The following is a 21,495-nucleotide window of genomic DNA, read 5'->3' as shown; positions in this document are numbered from 1 at the left end:
AGATAAACTGAAGTTAACTGTATACTTAGGAGAAGAAAATGAATAAATGATATAATAGAAGGTACTGTTTCTTTTAAACAGAAAAAAGTGAATGTTTTTGGTAATGGCTTTTTTTATTAGCAAGCATGAAAGGGAGTTTTAAAATGTCATTGCAAAGCCACTCATACTCATATATTTTCTCTCTCTCTCTCTCTCTCTCTCTCTCTCTCTCTCTCTCTCTCCCCCCCATTGGTCCACATATCTAGGTATGAAAGAAATGAAGGTGGGCTTAATGAAATTTAGGCAGTGATCTTGACAAAGATAAGAAACAGGCCTAAAAAAAACCTCCTTTTGTTTCCCTTTTAGTTTGCTTTTTTTCATGGGAGTTGTATTTATGAGGGAGCTAAGAATGTATTTGCTTTAGGCAAACACTTGTGTTCTCTTAGTCTATTGCTATGGGGAATAGCAGAAGTAGGGGATGGAATGTTGGAATAAACAGTGGCATCAGGAAATTAGGGTAGGGCCACAGTGAATTCTGTAGACCAAAATAGAATTTTTAGAGCCAAATGACTTTTGAAAATAAATCTCTAGGCTGGCATTGTTAGATTATATATTAAATAAAAAACAGAGATAATAAAAGTTCTTTTAAAAAAACCCAACAACCTCAAACAACCCAGAATGGTAAACACTTTAAACTTCTGTTTAAAATACATTCAATTAGTATAAACATGGGGAAAAATACAAGGCCCCTCATGGGAGCCAGAGCCAGTTTTTTTCAAAGTTGTATCTCAAGGTACAACTATGATCTTCTACAGACAGCACATATAATTGTAGTTCTTCACAAATTAGATATTATACATGTACAATTAATGACTTTTCAAGACATACAATAAGCACCAATAAAACAAAGGAAATTTTCTCCTCCTATAAGGTAGTAATTGCAAATTTCTAGTTAGCCCAACTGCTGAGGATTGTTAACAGTCTGCCTAATTTGGAATGAAATTAAGAAACTGAGCCAATCCTAGGAATAAAACTCTTAGTTTAATCCTGAGCAATCCCTTGCCTTTATTTCCATTTTGCAAAACTAAAAACCTTTATCAAATTATGTCAGGAAAACATCAGGGGCCTGATGTTGCTGAATGCTTCTAACACAGACACAAACAAGCAGCGTTTATGGAATTCTCCTCTCTATTTCCCAATATGCTTCTTCCTGCACTGAAAATTCTTCTTGTACCCTTAAACAATCCCTATTTTTGACTTGTGAAAATCAAGGGGATCAAAAGAACTATTAACTGAAGATTCAAATGAACCCTAAAAGTTGGCAACCTCTTCAAAACTCATTCCTGATCTGACTTTCCCTTGAAAAGGATGACTGTGTGGAAGGAAGGTAAAATAATGACATTAACACTGAAGTTATATAATCACATCACTTACAGACAACAGGATTAATTCACTGAATACTGTTCCTTCTGGATTTTGACCTGAATATAGATCAAAGGCTTTAATGGCTCACAGAAAATGACCAGAAAAGCTACAGATAAAAGCCTCATCTGAGCCATAATACTTTTCAGTATTAGCAAAAACAGTATTTGTTTCAACTATTCTAATATTTGATATTTACATAGGGTTTTACAGTTTACAAATAGCTCTACATATAATATCTTATTTGATCCCTTCTGAATAGAGGGAGGCTCAACTAGGTTAAATTCTTTTGTCTATGGTCACATAATAGAATGTAAACTCCTTGAGGTTGGTGACCATTCCCCTACTCCTTCTCCTCCCTTTATATCTTCAGTGCCTGCTACAATTGTTCCAGAAACATAAGCAGATGCTTAACACATTATGTATGAATAAAATATCACAAGTAGAATATGAATCTAGACCAGTGGTTCCCAAACTTTTTTGGCCTACCGCCCCCTTTCCAGAAAAAATATTACTTAGCCCCTGGAAATTAATTTTTAAAAAAATTTTAATAGCAATTAATAGGAAAGATAAATGCACCTGTGGCCATCACCGCCTCTCTGAGTCGCTGCAGCACCCACCAGGGGGCAGTGGTGCCCACTTTGGGAATCACTGATCTAGACTTTCCTGGACTCCAAATCCAGGCCTCTTTCTACTGTGTTATGCCATAGATGGAGCAACCAGCTGATATGGGACATCTGGGACCCTTGTTTGAATTACATGTTGGTATATTACTACATCATCAGGACTAAGAGACTTTAGTAGGTAGAGAAACAAGGTCAGGCGGTTGAACTTATTTATTCACAGATGGATGTGGGCCAAACAAAATCCTTATCCTCATCAAAGTAACTGGCAAATCCAAGACTATTAGATTAAATGACCATTGTATGTAAAGGGATATATCAATCTCCTCTGGCACTTCTGGTCAATACTAGAAGCCACCATTTAACTTACTATAAATATCCCATGTCTTGGCTTCCTTTTGCTTACCACAATTTACCTCAATTTTATATAGTATGTTTTTTTTCTATTAATAGGAATAATTTTGGAACATAGGATTTAAATTTTTATCACCTTTTGTTCTGATATCACTGTCATTCCTGAATATCCCACCTTTTCCCCCATCCTGCCAGAGTGAGCCGTGCCTTGGAACAAAAATATGGAAAAGTAGAAAAATAGCAGTTTAATAAAGTTGACCTACACACTGATCAAGTTTGACAGTATATAAAATGTTCCATAACCATTGTTGTCTTTTACATCTGCAAAGAATGGAGTTTGATTTTCATATCTCTTAATGAGTTCTGTTTAATAATTTTTCTAAAGTACCCAAATAACCCTTTAATGACTTTAGTCATTCTTCTCTAGCAACCCCAACTGGTTGGTGGTCACTTTTCTACTTGGAAAATACTCAGCTGTGGAGACCCTAAGAATTTAGTGTTTTTACTGCTTTTGTTTAACATGTACATTAAAAAGCTAGTAGATCATTAGACATTGTCTAATGGTCTTTATTGTCACTATTATAAGGAGCAATGATCCCCTAACTTGTATAATACCCCAGGGCACTTCAGATTGCCTCAAGGGGTATCACAAAATTCCAAATTCACAAAAAAAGTTGTTTTTAATTTACATGAACAAACATAAAGACAATTTCTACATAACTTTCAGAAGGGGAGGTGGTGTCAATTCTAAACACCATCTAAAAAGTATGGAAGTCACTGGCCTATTACTAACTTTATATTCCTAAATCAAATTCAATTTGATTTAAAAAGTTTTCAAGTAACTATTATGTGGAGATGCTATGGCATGGGGTACAGATGAGATGGAACAGCTAGTTGGCGCAGTGGATAGTGTGAGGGACCAGGAGTCAAGAAGACTAATCTTCCCAACTTCAAATCCAGCCTCAAATACTTACTAGTGTGTACATCACTTAACTCTATTTGCTTCAATTTCCTCATCTGTCAAACGAGCTAGAGAAGGAAATGGCAAACTATTCCAACATCTCTCCCAAGGAAAACTCAAATAGGATAATGAGAGGGAGACATTATTGAAAAACACTTAACAATAACAAAAGTGGACAGAGAGATACAAAGAAAAATAAGATAGGATCACTGCTCTCAAGGTGCTTACAATATTGCATATGACAAAGCCAACATAAATGGAATAAGATAAATGAACAAGATATAACCAAAACGTAGTGCTCTGAATGAGTTTAGAGGAGGAAAGGATCACTTTTTAGCTAGAATGGTTCAGGGAAAGCTTCTTGGAAGAAGAGGTATTTGAATGTGAACAAAGACTAGGATTTCACAGTTGGAGGTAGATAGGGAAATACACTAAAGGCATATGCAGAGACCAGGATTTTGCCTCTTGGGCACTGAAATTTAAAGGAACATGAATTGCACTTTCAGTCCTTCATCAGTATATAAACAACTGAATTTAGCATCTAGTTAGCAAGAATTAGTTGAAACAAGAATTTACCAGATATTAGCTATCATCCATAGAGTCAGGGATCCAGGTTAACTCTTGTCCAGTCCTACCCTTTCCCTTCTCCCCAGTTCTCCCCTCCCTTTCTTCCTTTGGTCTTTTTCCTGGGCCTCTTGGTATCTCAGGGTCTTGGCCAGTTAACACAACTAATTTGAAGTCATGCATGCTTTTGTATCATTTGCTCTAGGAACAAAAACCACTAGTTATAGCTGTTGGCATAGGGAATGGGTACACAAAATCAGAGAAAAGAATGGGATTTATTTTAGAAAATGGTGTATGATCCTATTTTCTAGGTTGGGTGAGGTATTTGCAGAATAATAATAAAAGACATTGCTGGAAAAGATAGTTAGTAGTAGAATACAGAATATTTTGTAAAAATGAAGAAGGCATCTGGACTTTATTTGGCAGGTATTGGAAACTCCTTGAAGACCTTCAAGTAGAAAACAACAAGACTGCAGTTGTGATTTTTATGTGAACTACTCTAATGGCAATGTATACTAAGGATGGAAGGTTAGAGAGGAATATGTTATTTTGGAGTTAGAATCAACAAGCCTTGGCAAATGATTACATATGGAAGAAATCAAATATGTTACAAAAGCTTGAAGTCTAGGTGACTAGAAAAGGAATCATGACAATGGACCAAATATGCTTTAAAACTTAAAAATATCTACATGATATCTTATTTGAGGCTTACAATAATCCTATCTGGTAGGTTATTATTTACTGTTCTCATTTTACAGACAAGGAAACTGAGGCTTATGGAAGGAGGTTAAAGTGATGTTCATGGTCAAAAGCAGGATTCAAAGTTAGTTATCTCCTCATGTACTTTAAGACCCAGTGAAACTGGTCTTATTGCTATTCTATGAACACAGAATTTCATCTTTTGTCTCTATGTCTTTTGCTTGAAATACTCTTTTTTTCCTCCTTACTTCTAGGTCTTGGAGTACCTTGCTCCCTTCAAAGTTGAGCTCAAGTGCCATGTCCCTATAGCACAACTTTCTTGATTCTCCTCTTATCAGTCTCTCTCAAAATTACTAGGTATTCTTTTTTTATGTATGTGTTTATTTGTGTATAATGTGGTTTCCCTCAAAAGACTGTAAGCACCTTGTCTTTTGTATTTTTATATGTAGCACAGTACCTGAAACAGAGCAGGAACATAATAAATGCTTGTGGAATTAAGTTCCATCTCTATTGATCTTTTCACCCTATATCTTTAATAAAAAACAAGGAGGAACATGTTTTGGGGGAAAGACGCTAAGTTTGTTTTTGAAATCTATGGAACACAAAAGTGCCTGATAGGTATGGATTTACACATTCTAGAGTCCCTTGCATAGAAGTAATAATTGAAGCCATGGGAGTCAGAGATCATGAACAGAGAAAATATATTGAAAGAAAGAAAGAAAATAACCAAAGATAAAATATTGGGGCTAACTACATAGAAGAATAACTAAAAGAATTCTTCTACAACCCAAAAAAGCCAAGATCTTAAAGTACTCAGAAGTATAAAGAATTTGGTACATGATTAGGTTATGTCTATTACATTCAACACACTAAAGTTATCAGGGACATATTTATCTATTTCTTTTTTAACATGATGATTCGGTCTTTCCAAGATAATAGTCTAACTACTGCATCAAGCCTGCTTCAGATTACTCCTTTTTTTGCAGTTCAAGAAAGTGACTCACAAAAAAAATGCTCGAAATCACTCTTGATTAGAGAAATGCAAATTAAAACAACTCTGAGGCACCACTTCCCACCTATGAGATTGGCCAGTATGTTAGAAAAGGAAAATGATGAATGTTGGAGAGGATGTGGGATAATACACTCTTGGTGGACTTGCAATCTGATCCAGTCACTCTGGAGAGTAATTTGGAATAGTTCTCAAGCGACTCTGAAACCTTACATACTCTTTGATCCATCGATACATTAGTAGGTCTGTATCCCAAAGAGATTTTAAAAAAGGGTGGAGGGGAAGGATCTGTTTGTACAAAAATATTTATTGCAGCTCTTTTTTTGTGACAGTAAATAATAGGAAATTTAGAGTTGTCCAATAATTGGGGAATGGTTAAATAAGTTGTGGTATATGATAGTTATGGAATATTACTGTGCTATGAGAAATGACAAGCAGGATGATTTCAGAAAAATCTGTAAAGACTTACACAAACTGATGCAAAATTAAATGAGCAGAAACAGAAGAACATTCTACACAGTGACAACACTATTGATAAACAACTGTGAATGACTTAGTTATTCTCAGCAATGCAGTGATTCAAGACAATCCAGAGATTCATGAAGGAAAATGCAGCCTCTCCTCTGAGAAAGAACTGATGGAATCTGAATGCAAACTAAAACATACTATATATAATTTTTTTCTTTCTCTTTCTTCTTTCATTTTAAATCTCTTCCACAAAATGAGTAATATGGAAAAATGTTTTACATGATGGCACATATAAAAATCTATATCTGATTGCTCATCATCTCAGGGAAGAGAAAGGATAGGAGGGAATTTGGAATTCAAAACTTAAAAAAATACTAACAAATTGTTTTTACATTTAATAGGGGGAAAATAAAATATTTTTTTAAAAAAGAAACTTGGCCTGTGTTTGGAAATACTAACATGAAATCAAGGTACAAATGTAGGAAAAGAATCTAGCAGCTTGCTTTAATACAAGAAAATTATTATTTATAAATCTATAAAGAGAACAAATTTGGAGGAATAGAAGGGAAACTATTGATAGTGATAGCTCAGAAAATGAAAAAGATTTGACCAAGATATGTAGCAAAAATTAATTCACTGAGATGGGAGGGGAGGTGTTATGTGTTATTTCCTTTTAAAAGCCCCCCCCCCGAGGAAAAATATCTGTTTGACACAGAGAGGGCACTAAATGAAAAAAAGCAAAAAGTCTTTCCTGGTTTAATTATAATTTTGCTTATTTCTTCTGTTCTCAAATTTTTTCTTGCTTTTCAAAAATAAAGCAAAAACAAAGAGATGCCAAATTTCTGTAAGTTTCCAAGACTGTGGATCCATTTATAATAAAAAAGGTAGGTAAAGGGAAGCAAATTAATTACAGAATCATCAAGTTAAAAGGGCCCTCAGAGGCCATCTCCTTCAACCCATAGTTGAACAAGAATATTTAATACATGAGAATCCATTGCCTCTTGAGGCAACCTATTTAATTTTTGGACAGCTCTAATTGTTGTGAAGGTTCCTTTTAAATCCAGCTTAAATGTACCTTTCTGCAGCTTCTCCCAGTTGTTTCTACATCTGCTTTCTGGAGCCAAGAAGAACAAGGCTTATTCCTTTTTTTATATGCCAGCCCTTTAAAAACCTGAAAATATATGGTTCTTCTCTAGTCTTCTCTAGATTAGGTTAACAGTTACTAGTCTCAAGAATCCTTTACAATCTTAAAAAATCTACCCCTTTCACTCTTAATTTACTGAGTACTCCAAAAAAATTGTTTTTGTAGGTTCTATTGATATTTATTACATTAAAAATTAAAACCACTAAAAAGAAAATATGTATTAACTTTTAAATAAAATAATCTTATGACAAAACAAAAATAAGATTTTGAGTAAAAAATAATCATATTTTATCCCCCCAAATTTAGTGAGTTCAGCATTGTTTTATATACTTCTTTGCAAATCTCTTTATAATGTCTATCTTTTAATAGAATACAGTTGGGCTTTCATATCTGCTTCTATATTCAATTTGTTATGATGTTTCTTTGGTTGAAGTATATGAAGAGAATCTGTCCTTACACAGACATGTAGCTAGAAAAAAGAAGAGTACTTTTAACAAATAATATCTTAGTATTATTATGAGAACAGTTTTGACCTTGCAGACTCTACCTAAAAGGGTCTTAGGGACTCCCAGGCACCTGAGCAATGCACTTGGAGAACTTCTGGTCTGAGCTAAACATCCTTCTTTCCTTCAGTTGATCTTTGTATATGATGGCCATTATCTTAGCCCACACTAATCATGTTTCCAATGTCCTTTCTCAAATAGGTCACCTTGAACTGAAAACAAGAATTTATAAATCTAATGGTCTTACAAGGCCACAGAGTAACAAGACTATCACCTCATTTGTTCCAGACACTTATCCTCTGCTAATAGTGAATTCTTTTTTGGCTGCCGTGACACTACTGGTCTCTTCAGGTGGACTACTGTCTAATCATACCACCTCAATTCTTTTTTGCCTCAGGTATAGGCTTTTAAAATAGGTCAGGGAGGTGGCACAATGGATACAGCATTGAGCCTGGAGGCAAGAAGACCTGAGTTCAAATTCAGCCCCAGACATTGAATAGCTGTAAGACACTGGGCAAATCACTTAAACAGTTTGCCTACATTTGATCATCTGTAAAATGGGGATAATCATGGCACCTATTTCCCAGGGTTGTTGTAAGGATCGAATGAGATAATAATTGTTAAGTGCTTGGCACATGCCTGGCATACATTAGGTCCTATAAAAATGTTATTTGTTATTATTATTAAATTTTATTTTATTAGTTTCAGTCCAGTGTTCTAGCTTGTTGAAATTTTTCTGGATCCTGACTTTTTTCTCCCCAGTGTATTAAGTTCTGATTTAAAAAACAAAACAACTGAATTATATTAACCAATTGTATGCATTTTAATCACTACAGTTCTAATTTGAGGACAAATTAGCAAATATTTAGAGTTCCTGTGAGAATAAATCACAGATTTATGTTAATATACTTGTTAGATCCTCATTTTATCTTATATAAGACAATTCTATTAGGAAACTAAATTTTAGCTACCTACCTAATCAATCTATAAATGTATGTATGTATGTATATTTATCTATCTATGTAGTTATTCCTAAAGTGATTTTTAAAGTCTATAAAGTCTCTCATTTAGTACAATAATGTGTAGATTTTCATTTTCTTAATTTATGTTTTTTCCCCCTTCAAAGTTTCCATTTCATACCTATTGCTAAGGGGTTGGGTGAATAGGGTGGGGGAACTAGGATCAATGGAATTCCTCCCTCTAATAAGTTTAAAATTTCTATACATTTTATATCTTTACATAGGAAAAATCAGATACAGATGAAAACCAGCTGGTTTTAATTCAAAGAATAAAGGATGGAGTTAGTGTTGAGAGAGGAGAGGAAGTATGTTAATGGAAGGTCTAGAGGACCAAAGAAAATCAAAGGGAAGTAATGGTCTATGAAGCCAAGAAAGGCAGCATGGTACAATGGATAGAGAAAGGGCAGTGGAATCTGGAAAGCCTTGGTTCAAGACTTCCCTTTGAAACACAATAACTATTTGATTCTGGGTAAATTACTTAACCTATCAGTGTACCAGTAAACTCTCTAAGTCTACAAATTTTCAGAGTAGGTGCTGATTTCTGATGGTAGAGGGCATCTTTTCACTGAAATTCCCCATATTGATAAAATCTGATATCTAAAAAACTCAACAATCAATTTTAAAAAAGCAAAACAAAATACTTATCAAGTATCTCCTATATGCTCAAAGGAGAAAGAAAGTTCCTGCCCTCAAGGAGCTCACAATCTAAGTAAAGGTATGACTCATTATTCAACCATGGATAAAGTCATGCATACCCTTTTAGATATGTTTTCAGAGCAAATTTAGACCAGAGGTGCCAAACTCAACAGCAACATGTGGCCAGCAAAACTTCCAAGTACAGTCTGAACCAGATGAAAATGTATTAGGGAAATGTAATGAAATATATAAAAATAGAGAAAAACAAAGATAATCTTTTTATGTGTGATTTTCTAAGTCTGGCATACATTAGGTATATGTGGCTTGCAGAGATCTATTTCTTTTTTTTTTTATTTCTTTTTTATTTTTATTTTTTTTTATTTTAAACCCTTAACTTCTGTGTATTGACTTTTATAGGTGGAAGAGTGGTAAGGGTAGGCAATGGGGGTCAAGTGACTTGCCCAGGGTCACACAGCTGGGAAGTGTCTGAGGCCGGATTTGAACCTAGGACCTCCCGTCTCTAGGCCTGGCTCTCAATCCACTGAGCTACCCAGCTGCTCCCGATCTATTTCTTTTTTAATTTGACATCACTAATTTTTTCTAGTATGGAGTGGGGTAGAAGGGAAGGAAGTACTGGAAAATTTTCATGTAACAAATAAACAAATAAATAAACTTTTAAAAAATCATCTGATGTGTTTCCTATACTGGTCTATCTTTTTTCATAATCAGGATGGTTAAATATGTTTTCATGGTAGGCTTTTGCAGTAGATTTCCAAAGGCTGAAGCTAGTTAAAATGCACAATTAAGTTCCTTGGAGGCAGAGACTGTTTACTTTTTATCTTTATATATCCAAATATTTTATTTTTAATTGAATTGCTAAGAGAATATAAAGTGAGTAAATGTTGGGCATTTCAGGTAAATAAAATTAGATAAATCCAAACTTTTGCTGTAGGGATTGCTTAAAACATAAATGTGTTTTATATAATGTAGTTTCCAGAAATGGAGCTGGGATGCTTATAGTACAAGATGAGGCATCCTCATGAGCCTGAGGACCAGCTTTCCTGCCAATGTTACCTTTTCTTAATCCTTTAAGGTACCACAACCAGTTGGAAAAACTTGTTTATTCTAACTTCATTAGTACAGGAAAGGCAAGAAGATTACCTAAAGCTTGAGCACACCACTTATTGGTCCAAGAGAAGGAATGTCTACGTGGAAGGAGAGTCTGCTCCATATATCTTTAGGCTTTATAGTGGAAAGGATCAGAAAACTAGGGATCTAAAATGTCTTTGCTGTTTACTATATATGTGTGGTAAAGTCACTTAACTTTCCTGACTTCAGATTTCTCAAATATGAAACTAAAGGGTTGGACTTTTAGAAAGCTTTTCAGGTTCCTCTTAGTTTCTAGATCTATGATCTTCCTATTCTATGTTGAACATAAACAGCACTAATTTTGATTAAATGGCATTCAGATATGTAAAAACAAGCAGTGTATCAACAGTATGGGAGACTTATATAGCTTCCCCTGCTCCCTTGACATTATTCTACAGGGACTCACAATAGACCTTCATTATATAGGGTAATGTAGAAGAATGACCCCTTTGGAACCATTCGCAATTCTGACAGCTCAGTCACATCAGTGATTAATGACTATTAGCTAGATTATGAACTCCATGAGGGCAAGAACTTTGTCTAATCCATTCTTTTGGTCTTAAACAGAATCCAATATATAGTATATGTTCAATAAATATTTTCTGATTTTGATGAGGGCTGAAATAAAATAGTGTTTGGGATCATATATGAGTCTAGATCTTTGTTGTTTGACTCATGAGGCAAAACAATTCTATAATTGTCTATATATTAAATAACATAATATCTACTTGATATGGTGTTCTATGTTGGCAGCAATAATAAATGCCACGGTGAAATTCAAGACCTAGTATGCATTTACTACTTGTATGACTTTTGTTAACTCACTTAAGATCTCTGACCTTAGCTGAACCATCTGGCAAATGGGAATAATACTTACAGTACTTATTTATACAGGGTTAAAGTGAAGACCAAATGAGATATAATGCATGTAAAATAATTTTATAAACCTAAAAGGGCTTTTACATGTAAGTTATTATTAAATAACAAAATTTTATAATATAACTATATAATACAACATGTAATACCAGCAGCAACAAAGGAAACAACAGCTTAGTTCTTATCACATTCAAAGTGGCACTGCCACTAGTCAATTTATAACATGCTTGGACAGATAGGCAGTTTCTAAGGAGTCTGAGATGTTACCATCAACTTTCCTATTTGAATGGGGGGGAAGGGGAAAAGATTTCTGTTTCACAGTGTAAATCTAAATAATCTTTTTCTTTTGGGTTTATGTTTAATTCCTTATAATTCATAGAGTAAAATTATTAGCTTATTTTCAGAAAGAATTAATATAAGAAAATTTATGAAACTGAAATTTCTGTTTACAATTTTAAAAAACTGATGACATTTCTCAAAATTCTGTGTGTGTGACTCTTCTTTCTGGTTGAAATGTCTGTTTTATTTTATCTTTAAATTTAGATAAATCCATTTCCTTTTGCACAAAATATGCCTCTCAACTTCCAGAAAGTATTCCTCACATGCTGTTACCTTAATATTTCCAATTTAAGAAAATACATCTACCATGAAGTGATCTTAAAAATAGTTAAATACTAAATATTTCAAAAACAATTTGAACATATATGTGAATTTATACAATATAGAAAGTTTAATGTATAGGTTTAAAATCAATACAACTGTTCTAACTAGTATAATACACTGCAAAAAAAAGACCACTCTAGGGTCTAGTTTGCTTAGTATTCTAATATTAATCTTTCAGCTTTGAATCAATGATCTTTATTTTAGTAACAAAGACTGGGGAAAAAATTAGGTTTTTTCTCATCCTCTTTCTCTATGGTACCTCTCAGATATTATATACAACATTGAGAAATATTCTAAAGTATCAAGTAATGACTATAATTTTTACTAGGAACATATAGATCACTGATGACCCCCAGTGTCTGTACTCCAACTACACTGTTAAGAATTTAAATATATATGTATATACATATATATTTTCTTGCCTTAGCTTCTTTATTTAAAATATGAAAAAACAAAGTGGCAGACACTAAAAACATAATGTTTATTAAAATTAATGCCAGATCAGAAGAATGAGCAAAATTTGCCATTTACTAATATGGTCCCTCTACCTAAATTACATATTAATATTTAGTAGGACTATTTAACTTTTATTACTCTCATAGAATCCTAGTAATAAATTACATGAAAATTGCACTGTTATATGTTTTAGCAGCTCTGTCATTTTTGATATAATTTCTGTTAATCTAGCAGAAATCATTGGTTATACTGTAAAGCCACCCACCCCTGCATAAGCACACAACTGTTAAAATGTAAATTGCCCAACTATTTTTAGCTGCAGTTGAAAAAAAAAAAGCTGTCCTCGGGAATAATGATTTGAGGTATTGTGTTCATTTTGTTTATCAAGCAGCTATTCAGCCTCTAGTGGGGCCCAAGTGCTTAGGCAAGCAAAAGCTTTTTAAGAATGCCTGCAGCTGCAATTCAGCCTTCCAGGTAGGCTGCAGGTTCAGAGCACAGCTGCCCCAGGCTGCATCAACTCAGATCCATCTGGAACAGAGTTTTAAAGAGGATTTCAAATTCAAGTTTTTGGGTATTGGACAAAAGATGGTGGTGGTGGTGAGGTGAATGGAACCCAATAACTAAAAAAAAGATACCATCTCGACTTGGGCCTTAATACATAATAAAAAGATCAGACCCATTTTGCTCTTTCTATGGGACTCCTTGCTAAGCCGGATGTTGCATTCAATTTATACCTCGATGAGTTATGACTCATCCAGCAGCACCTGCGCCCATGTGTTAAGTATTGCCAAATAAAAAGCCCAACATCCATTTACACAACAAAGAGATGTACCCCACAAGGCAACAGGGCTTCAAATCTACTCCCCCTTATTTGTTCTAAGTAAGAAGGGGTGGAAAGATCTTTCTTCATTACACAAGAGATTTTTAAACCTTACATGGATTTATAATGTGGATTCATTTATAAACAGTTTTGTTCCTTTAAAGAATAAAGCATATTTAATAGCACAAACACTCTTATAGCATAAGATTATCACAACCATTAATGATTTTTCCACCAAACCTTTCCAACCTTTTTCATCAAAGCCCTAAATTCTCAAAGGATACATTTTTGAGCAAAGAGGGATCAACAAACTAGTTGCTTGAAAGCTTTCCTGATGCTAGGCTGAAGTTAGGAAAGGCTTAATGAAGGCTTTAAAATCCACTAGGGCTTCACAATGAACATCTGACTTGGTGATTTATGCATATTAATAACCTCAGTCCTACAGAGGCAAGCTGAGCCGAACATGTCCTCCGAATCTTAATGTCTTCAGCTCCATTGGGATTATTACAAATGTAAATTTCTAAGATTCTCAGCTATTAATCTCTGTCTGTCCTCCTGTTCAGCAACATAATGACTAATTAAACATCAAAAGACCTGTACAGGAGATCTTCTTTGACAGCTACCGGTCTAGCCTTCTTCCCAAGAGGCAAATTCAAATGACAGGGACATGGGGTAAAAGCATATGAGTAAGCTACAAATCATGGCAGTGAAAGCTAAAAACTAAACATCAGATGTGGATTCAGACCTAACAAACCTTCTCAATGATTCAGTTAGGCTATTTACAGTCACAAGACAAAGCATTCATAATGGCAACAACTTAACTTATTCTCTCAAGAAGCAATCATTAAACCCTGCAGCAATCTGTTACCACCAAGTTAAAACACAGGTACTTACAGAAGAAGGCAAACCAGGAGGCACCTTTCTGACTTTCTTTGCTTGTAAAGGATCTGTATGTAGGAAAAAAAAAACAACAAACCATTTCATCAGTACATTATATCAGGCATAGAGAGAAACAACCAGTGTTCAGCTCTATAACAAAGCAACATGGGATTCTTTATGGTACATGTCTTGTTTTCCAACTTTTTTGGGGGGGGCTATTCATTTAGCCAACTGTTCCCTTCTTGCTGGCTCTAAATAGGGCAATGTGAGGTGCACCCTGATTAAAGTGGTGCCACGTGGGATTGCTACAAATCTCGTGGGCATGCACAGAGTCACAGAAAAAGAATACTATAAATAAATGTGTGCACCAAAGGCATATGATGCAACAGGTTAAGAATGGAACTTAGGGCAATGTTCCCCTGTGTTCATATAAGTTCAAAAACTGTAGTACCAGTAGTAATAAGAGCAGGACCAAGTGTTAGCTTCCTCTGTATCTCTAACAGCAGGTAACTGACAGTATTTTTCACATAACAGGCATTCAAAAATATTTCTTAGGGAAAATTTGTTCATAAAACACATATCCTGGATTCTGAGAACAGCCAAATTCACATTCATGTTAAAACTAGTCATATAGGTCATTAGGTGCTTCTTAAATTGGGGATTCTTAACCTGGTCTTCATGGACTGCTCTAGGGATATATTTCAGGGGCTCTGTGAATTTGATGGGAAATAATATCTTTATTTGGAAAAACCTCTAACTGAAATTTAGCATTTCTTTTGATTATTTAAAAACCTAATTCTGAAAAGGGGGGGGCAATGACTTTACCACAATACCAAAATGATCCATGACACAAAAAAGGTTAATAATCTTGAGTGTAAGTGGAAGATATCATATGCAAGGTAGATGAACACAAATGAAATTTTACAAAGAATTCTTGATTTTTAGGTAAATTGGAAATATTGCTGTTTTTGTTATTATTCCCTGCTTATTATAACTAATGAATGAAAAGCCACTGCTGTCTCAAATATACTATTTTAATACAAATAAAATCAATTGGTCTCTGAATTCAGTCAAATTCAGGATGCGGGGGCAAAGATATAGTCAGTGTTTAAATCAAAGATACAAAAGGAAATATTTAACAAGTTAAAAGCGAGGTCTATGTTAGGAATGCTGTTATTATATTTAAAGAAATAGTTAAGAAATCAAAAACATGTAGGGTTATCCATAAACTGTGTATGATATATATCAGAGCAGAAAAATAAGCAGGTCATACTTCAGAATACCAGCTAGAGCATATAGAAGAGTTTATGGTAAGCAAAAAGAAGTGCTTACAGAAGGTTTATCCAAATTTGCAATAACATATTACCCATTTGGGCATTAGATGTTTACAGTAAATTCAAAGAAAAGTTTATTTAAAATATTATTAATATTTTTGATGGACAAAAATAATAATTTTATCAATGTTAATGGAAAAGAGAAGTATTTTCACATGCTCACTGACATGTCTCTTTTAGTTTGACTTAAAATAGTTAGAATTTAAAACCTATGCCTTCCATTCTTTCTCTACGATATGGATAAAAACAATAAGCACCTTCTTTCAAATCCTGTAAACCAAAACAAGGACTAAATTTAAGTTTTTCAAAGGAACTCATTATTAGGAAGAGATATAGCACATAGGGCAAAACTATTTAAGGAACAATGTTTGATGTTTTTAAAAATGAGAATTATGGAAATACCTTTGTAAACAAGCATGGCATTTTTCTATGCCATAAATGGCATAGTGTAACAATAAGACATTTAGATTTGTGTTGAGAATTCTCTTCAATGAATTAACTCTCCCAAGAGTCTGAAAAGCTTTTTAAAAATCAGCTTTTTAAGTAGTGTGTGGAAAATTTAAAACCAAGAAGGAGGTAAAAAAAAACCCTTCATTAGCATCTCTGTCCGTTCCCCAAGAGGCAGCCTGTATTTCCTTAAAACAGAATGTGCCAAAGATAAACAACATCTGGCACACTATATTTCTGAAACTTAAAGGCAAAATCTTTGTCCTTTGTGGGGCTTTATTAGAACTCAATGTTCCCAACTCTTCACAACCAAGAGTGTCCCCTGAGCAAAAGCCATACTCTTTCTACCAAGAATGTCAACTAGATACTGCTACAATTCAGACTGGAGTCTACCACTGTGATTCATGGGAGGAGGGACTGCTACAGTTCAAGTCAGTTCATCCTTGATATGTTAAGAACAACTATTATATCTAGGTTCTTATCCGCTATCTGCAATTCAACTTCTTTGTAAATAACATTTTTTTAATGTTTTAGCTCATCCTCAACTGTCCCTGGTTAGCTTTCTAATTTGTATTTGATCTATAATCAAGGGTCTGAACAAGTTGTCATTTGATTTGTCTCAAAAAATCAGGGCAAAACTCTTATAATCTAATAGTTAAGGGCTATTTTTTAGAGTTCATTTTCCAGGACATTTAAGCCTCTGGTTGAATGAAGGCACTATTTGATTTTTTATGTGTATGTTCTAGGGTCTGGCACAGATGCTTAATAAATGTCTGTGGAACTGATTTGAATTTTAAAGATGCAGGACAGCTTAGGTAGCTCAGTGGATAGAGAGCCAGGCTAGGAGATGGGAAGTCCTGGGTTCAAATATGACTCCAGGCACTTCCTTGGGCAATTCACTAAACTCCCCAAACCCCTGCTTCCCCTACTGAGTAGTCATTACCAATCTTCTGCCTTAGAACCAATACAAAGTATAGATTCTAAGACAGAAGATAAGAATTTTTTTAAAAAGCTGACATGCAGCATAAGTTTTGCTGAGGTTGAAGCTATACAAATCTGTGATGTTTTAACAAAACTTGTTTTGTCTACAAAGCTCACAGAACTAGAAATATTACAACTGTTAGCTAATATTTGTAGTATGCTCCAAATTTTGCAAAGTATTTTACAAGTACTACCTCATTTTTATCCTCACAATAATCCTGGGAGGTAGGTGCTATTATTATCACCATTTTATAGATAAGAAAATTGAGGCAGATAGAAGGGTTAAAAAGCATAGAAGTTAGGGGACAGCTGGGTAGCTCAGTGGATTGAGAGTCAGGCCTAAAGATGGGAGGTCCTAGGTTCAAATCTGGCCTCAGATACTTCCCAGCTATGTGACCCTGGGCAAGTCACTTGACCCCCATTGCCTAAAATAAATAAATTAAAAATTAAAAATTAAAAAAAAAAGCATTGAAGTATATGAGGTTGGATTTGAACTAAGATCTTCCAGATTCCAGGGTGGATTTTCTAGCCACCTAGGTATCCTCAGTTAATACTGAGGTAAAAATTCAATATTTGGATATATTTTCTTTTTCTAATAGGTGACTTTGGTTTTGGGAGGGAGGTTGTTAACATGTCCAGGAATAACAACTTACATATCAGAAATTTGTTTTCTCATCTGTAGAAAATAGTCCTCAGAAATGAATTCTCAGATTTAGAAATAGATCACAGAACACTGCAAATATAAGCCAAGGGAATGGAATCAACTGAAGTCCCTTTTCTGGCTTATGAGTCTGGCTTGATTTGTTTATAGGTCTATTAGATATTTTAAAGAGGAACAAAGAAAAGAAAAGCCTTCTGTGGTAGAGAAATAATTTGGGTAAGCCATTTGCTGAACTGAATTTTTATATCCCTGAACTAATGATGAACTAATGTCTATTGAGTGCTTGCTTTGCACAGAATATCATAACTACAGATAGACTAGTGTATCAAATGGGGGATGAAAGTAAACACATTAAGATTAAAGGTTAGCTTTAAAGAAATTAGAATCATTTGTTAATTAAATCAACAAGTGTTTATTAAACATTTGCTTACTCTGATGTTTAACACTGCCATTAGTCCTGTGTGAGATTAAAAAAAATGGAAGATATGCTACTTGGCCTCACTGAACTTTCGAAGCATAAGTTGATGTTTATGTGAGCACTTCATGCAAAGAGATTTACAAATTATGGCTGAAACAATGAAGACTAATTTCTATTGTATTTAAAATTCTCAAATATGAACTTTTCATTACAAAGGGACACAGATAGTCAAGTTGGATTTTGTTCTTTAGTTTTCTTGGTAAGTCAGCAATCTCACTTGACTAGTTTAAACAGAGAACTTGTAAAGAAAGATAAATTTTAAAGATTTTGTTACATAAAACTTTTATGAAAAGAAATTACATATCAAATGTAGAAGAATCAGGATTGTGTGTGTGCTCTACTTATACATGATAAAATAGATTACATTTTTTAATCAAATAGATTAATCTCCAACTTTAATATAATTCCTCAAACGCCAAATTCCATAGACTTAATTACTTTGCAGTTTCCTCTAAGTAGGAGAACAATGGTGTTTTTAGGTAAGGAAAGAAATTAAATAAGTCTCAGACTTGAAATTTAACCTAAAGACAATGCATATTTACCAAGTGCTGAAGAGTCATGTAGTGGTCTTCTTCGAGAACTGGTGGCAGAAAAGGAATAATATGGTGTCCCGGCTTTTCCAGAAGATGATAACTGTGCTGGGCTCCCAAGTCCTATATCTTGTCGTAGGAGACTGGACTGTAAAAAAAGGCAAAGGAAACCTAGTCACCTTTCTAAAATAATAGAGCTCTTATAATACCATTGACTCAAGAACACAAGGATTGAAAATTATTTGTGGCTTCTTTGTTCCTCTTGCCACCTGCTTTTTGGTCATTGCCTTAGCCTCTTCACCAGAGATGAGAAATAAAATGAGGAGCAAGGTGACACTGTCAAGTATGCTATTTTGTCAGCTGTTCTGGCAAAGAATCATAGGGTCATAGGTTCCAAAGTCAAACTCTTTCCACTTGTCACCCACTTCTTTGAAGAAGAAAGGAAACTGTTAAAGACACTGAGAAAGATATTTTCAGATTTCCTGGGGTTCAAATAACTATGCTTGGTTTTCTGTGCACTGAAAAGAAACCATTCGCTTTGTTTTTATTTTTTAAATCATTTTAAATCAGTTCATCTTAAGGAAAGTTTAATAGAAAGCTACTATGCTAACAAGATTGGGAAAAATAGAAATTTTATTATGATAGGAGGCATCACACCATGCTATGGTCAACTAAAGACATTTCAGAGTCTAAGCAAGCTTAAAAAGCAGAAACAAAGCAGGGGCTAGCTAAAATGACTGACCTCTGCAAAAAAGGTGCAAATTACTACCTTAATGACTTCAGGCAAGCCACAAAATTATAGTAAGTCTCAATATTCTCATTTGTAAAATGAGAGTTTTAGAATAGATAATGCCTAGGTCTTCTAGCTCTGAGTTTATATAGCAGTGCAGGTAAAATATATGAATTCAGAGAAGATATATACTATAAGGGAATTAGGTTCTAAAGTCATCTTTTTCCCCCCTAAACCCTACCTTCCGTCTTGGAGTCAATATTGTGTATTGGCTCCAAGGAAGAAGAGTGGTAAGTGCTAGGCAATGGGGGTCAAGTGACTTGCCCAGGTTCACAAAGCTGGAAAGTGTCTGAGGTCACATTTGAACCTAGGACCTCCCAACTCTAGGCCTGGTTCTCAATTCACTGAGCTACCCAGCTGCCCCCCCAAAGTCATCTTGAAAGGCAAACATATAGGTAAAATTGCTCTTGGAAATCCCTTAAATAGTCTATGAAACATAACACAACATTTAATTTTTAAATAATCATAGTTGGAAAGTCAGCCAGTCAGCAAACATATATTACCACCTTCTATGTGCCTGGCACTGTGCTAAGCTCTAAAGATAAAAAATAAAAGGAAAGGAGCCAGAGTGTCTTTAAAAGGCAGTCTGCTTCAAAAGAGTAGAAGAATCTGAGATCATTGCTATGGAACTAAATATAAATTTTATTTTTTCACTACACATACTCAGCTAAGGAATCAATCCGGAAAGTGTAATCAATCAACCAACAAGCATTTATAAGTGTTCTACTATGTGTCAGATACTGGGGATATTATATCTTATAAGATATAGTATCTGGTCTTATATCATTGACCCTACAGTCAGAAAGACCTGAGTTCAATTGGAGCCTCAGAACCTTACTAGCTGCATGATCCTGGACAAGACTGGTTTCAGCTTCTTCCTCTATGAAGATGGGGATAAAAATAGTTCTTGCCTTTAAAGGCTTCTGTGAGAATAAAATAATATTTGTAACACATTTTACAAACCTTAAAGGGCTAATCCTCTGAAGGAGCTTTCATTATAATGAGAAATGACAAATATATATATAAAAGTATATGTAGAATAAATAAAAAGAGAATAAATGCAAAGTAGTTAAATGCAACCAATACTTCTACTCAGATAAAAGAAAACAAAACAGGTAAAGATTTGGTGAGCAGGAAAAATATTCTGGAAGGAGCTTTGTGAATATGAGATATTAGAAGATGTCCACTCTGAAACTATCTCTTCCTATTTCACCATGAATCAAGGGAGGATACAAGCAAATTAAAGGGAGGACAGTGGGGGATCTTTAAGCTGACTAAGAATGCTGAGAAGGCCAACTAAGGCTGTCAGTCTCAAAAGGCTGACTACAGATATGAATAAAAGATTCAACATTCACAGTGCTGAAAGATGTTCATATTATGAGACACACAAGAACTGTGGTCAAATGTGGGAACAGTTCACTCATATCTTCTATCAGATGCTTATGTAGCAGAGTGGTTCTGTTCGTGCTACAGAAACTATTATTTTTCTCTAAACAAGCTCAGATAGTTGAACTCCCATAATCTAAATGTCCGCGTGATACAATTCCATTAGTATATGAAATACATCATATGTGACAAATTCTAGTTAGCATAATTTTAAGAGTCAAGTCTTTGTGATATTCCCAAGAAGATGCAATGCATCACTCTATTTAATGGTACAAACCTCCATTCTTATGTATGGAGTACTTATTTATACAATATAAAAATAAGGCTAGCTCATATGTCTGGAGCAGGGGTGAGCAAACTACAGCCTGAGGGTCAAATCTAGCCTGCTGCCTGTTTCTGGACTGCCCTCAAGCTAAAAATATGCCTTTTGCATTTTTAACACAACAAAACTGTATTTAAAAATATAAACCATTTTTAGCTCACAGTCTGTAATAAACCTCTGCTGTAAACCTTTCGTTTAAAAGACAGGGTTAGTATGAATGAGTTATTTCTTATATTTTCTACTTAGGATAGTTAAGCTTTGTTCTGTTCCATGTCCATAGATTACAACTCTGTCTTGGGTCAGCTGTCTTGGCACAATGGAAAGAACACTTGGTTGTGGAAA

The 21,495-nt window shown here is 34.5% G+C and overlaps 1 protein-coding gene across 1 annotated transcript in view; it reads right to left on the bottom strand.

Moving 5' to 3' along the window:
- TCF12 (transcription factor 12) overlaps positions 1-21,495 on the bottom strand; it is a 416,597-nt gene that overhangs the window by 69,411 nt on the left and 325,691 nt on the right. The window contains exons 7-8 of the mRNA XM_044665300.1: positions 18,668-18,803; positions 14,240-14,292 (exon numbers count right to left, since the gene is read on the bottom strand). Of these exons, the coding sequence (XP_044521235.1) occupies positions 14,240-14,292; positions 18,668-18,803 (189 nt within the window). The remainder of the gene's footprint in view (positions 1-14,239; positions 14,293-18,667; positions 18,804-21,495) is intronic.

Source organism: Gracilinanus agilis, chromosome 2, assembly GCF_016433145.1.
Source record: "Gracilinanus agilis isolate LMUSP501 chromosome 2, AgileGrace, whole genome shotgun sequence".
NCBI lineage: Eukaryota > Metazoa > Chordata > Mammalia > Didelphimorphia > Didelphidae > Gracilinanus > Gracilinanus agilis.
Note: the sequence above shows the minus strand (reverse complement) of the source record. Positions and strands in the feature narration are given on the sequence as shown.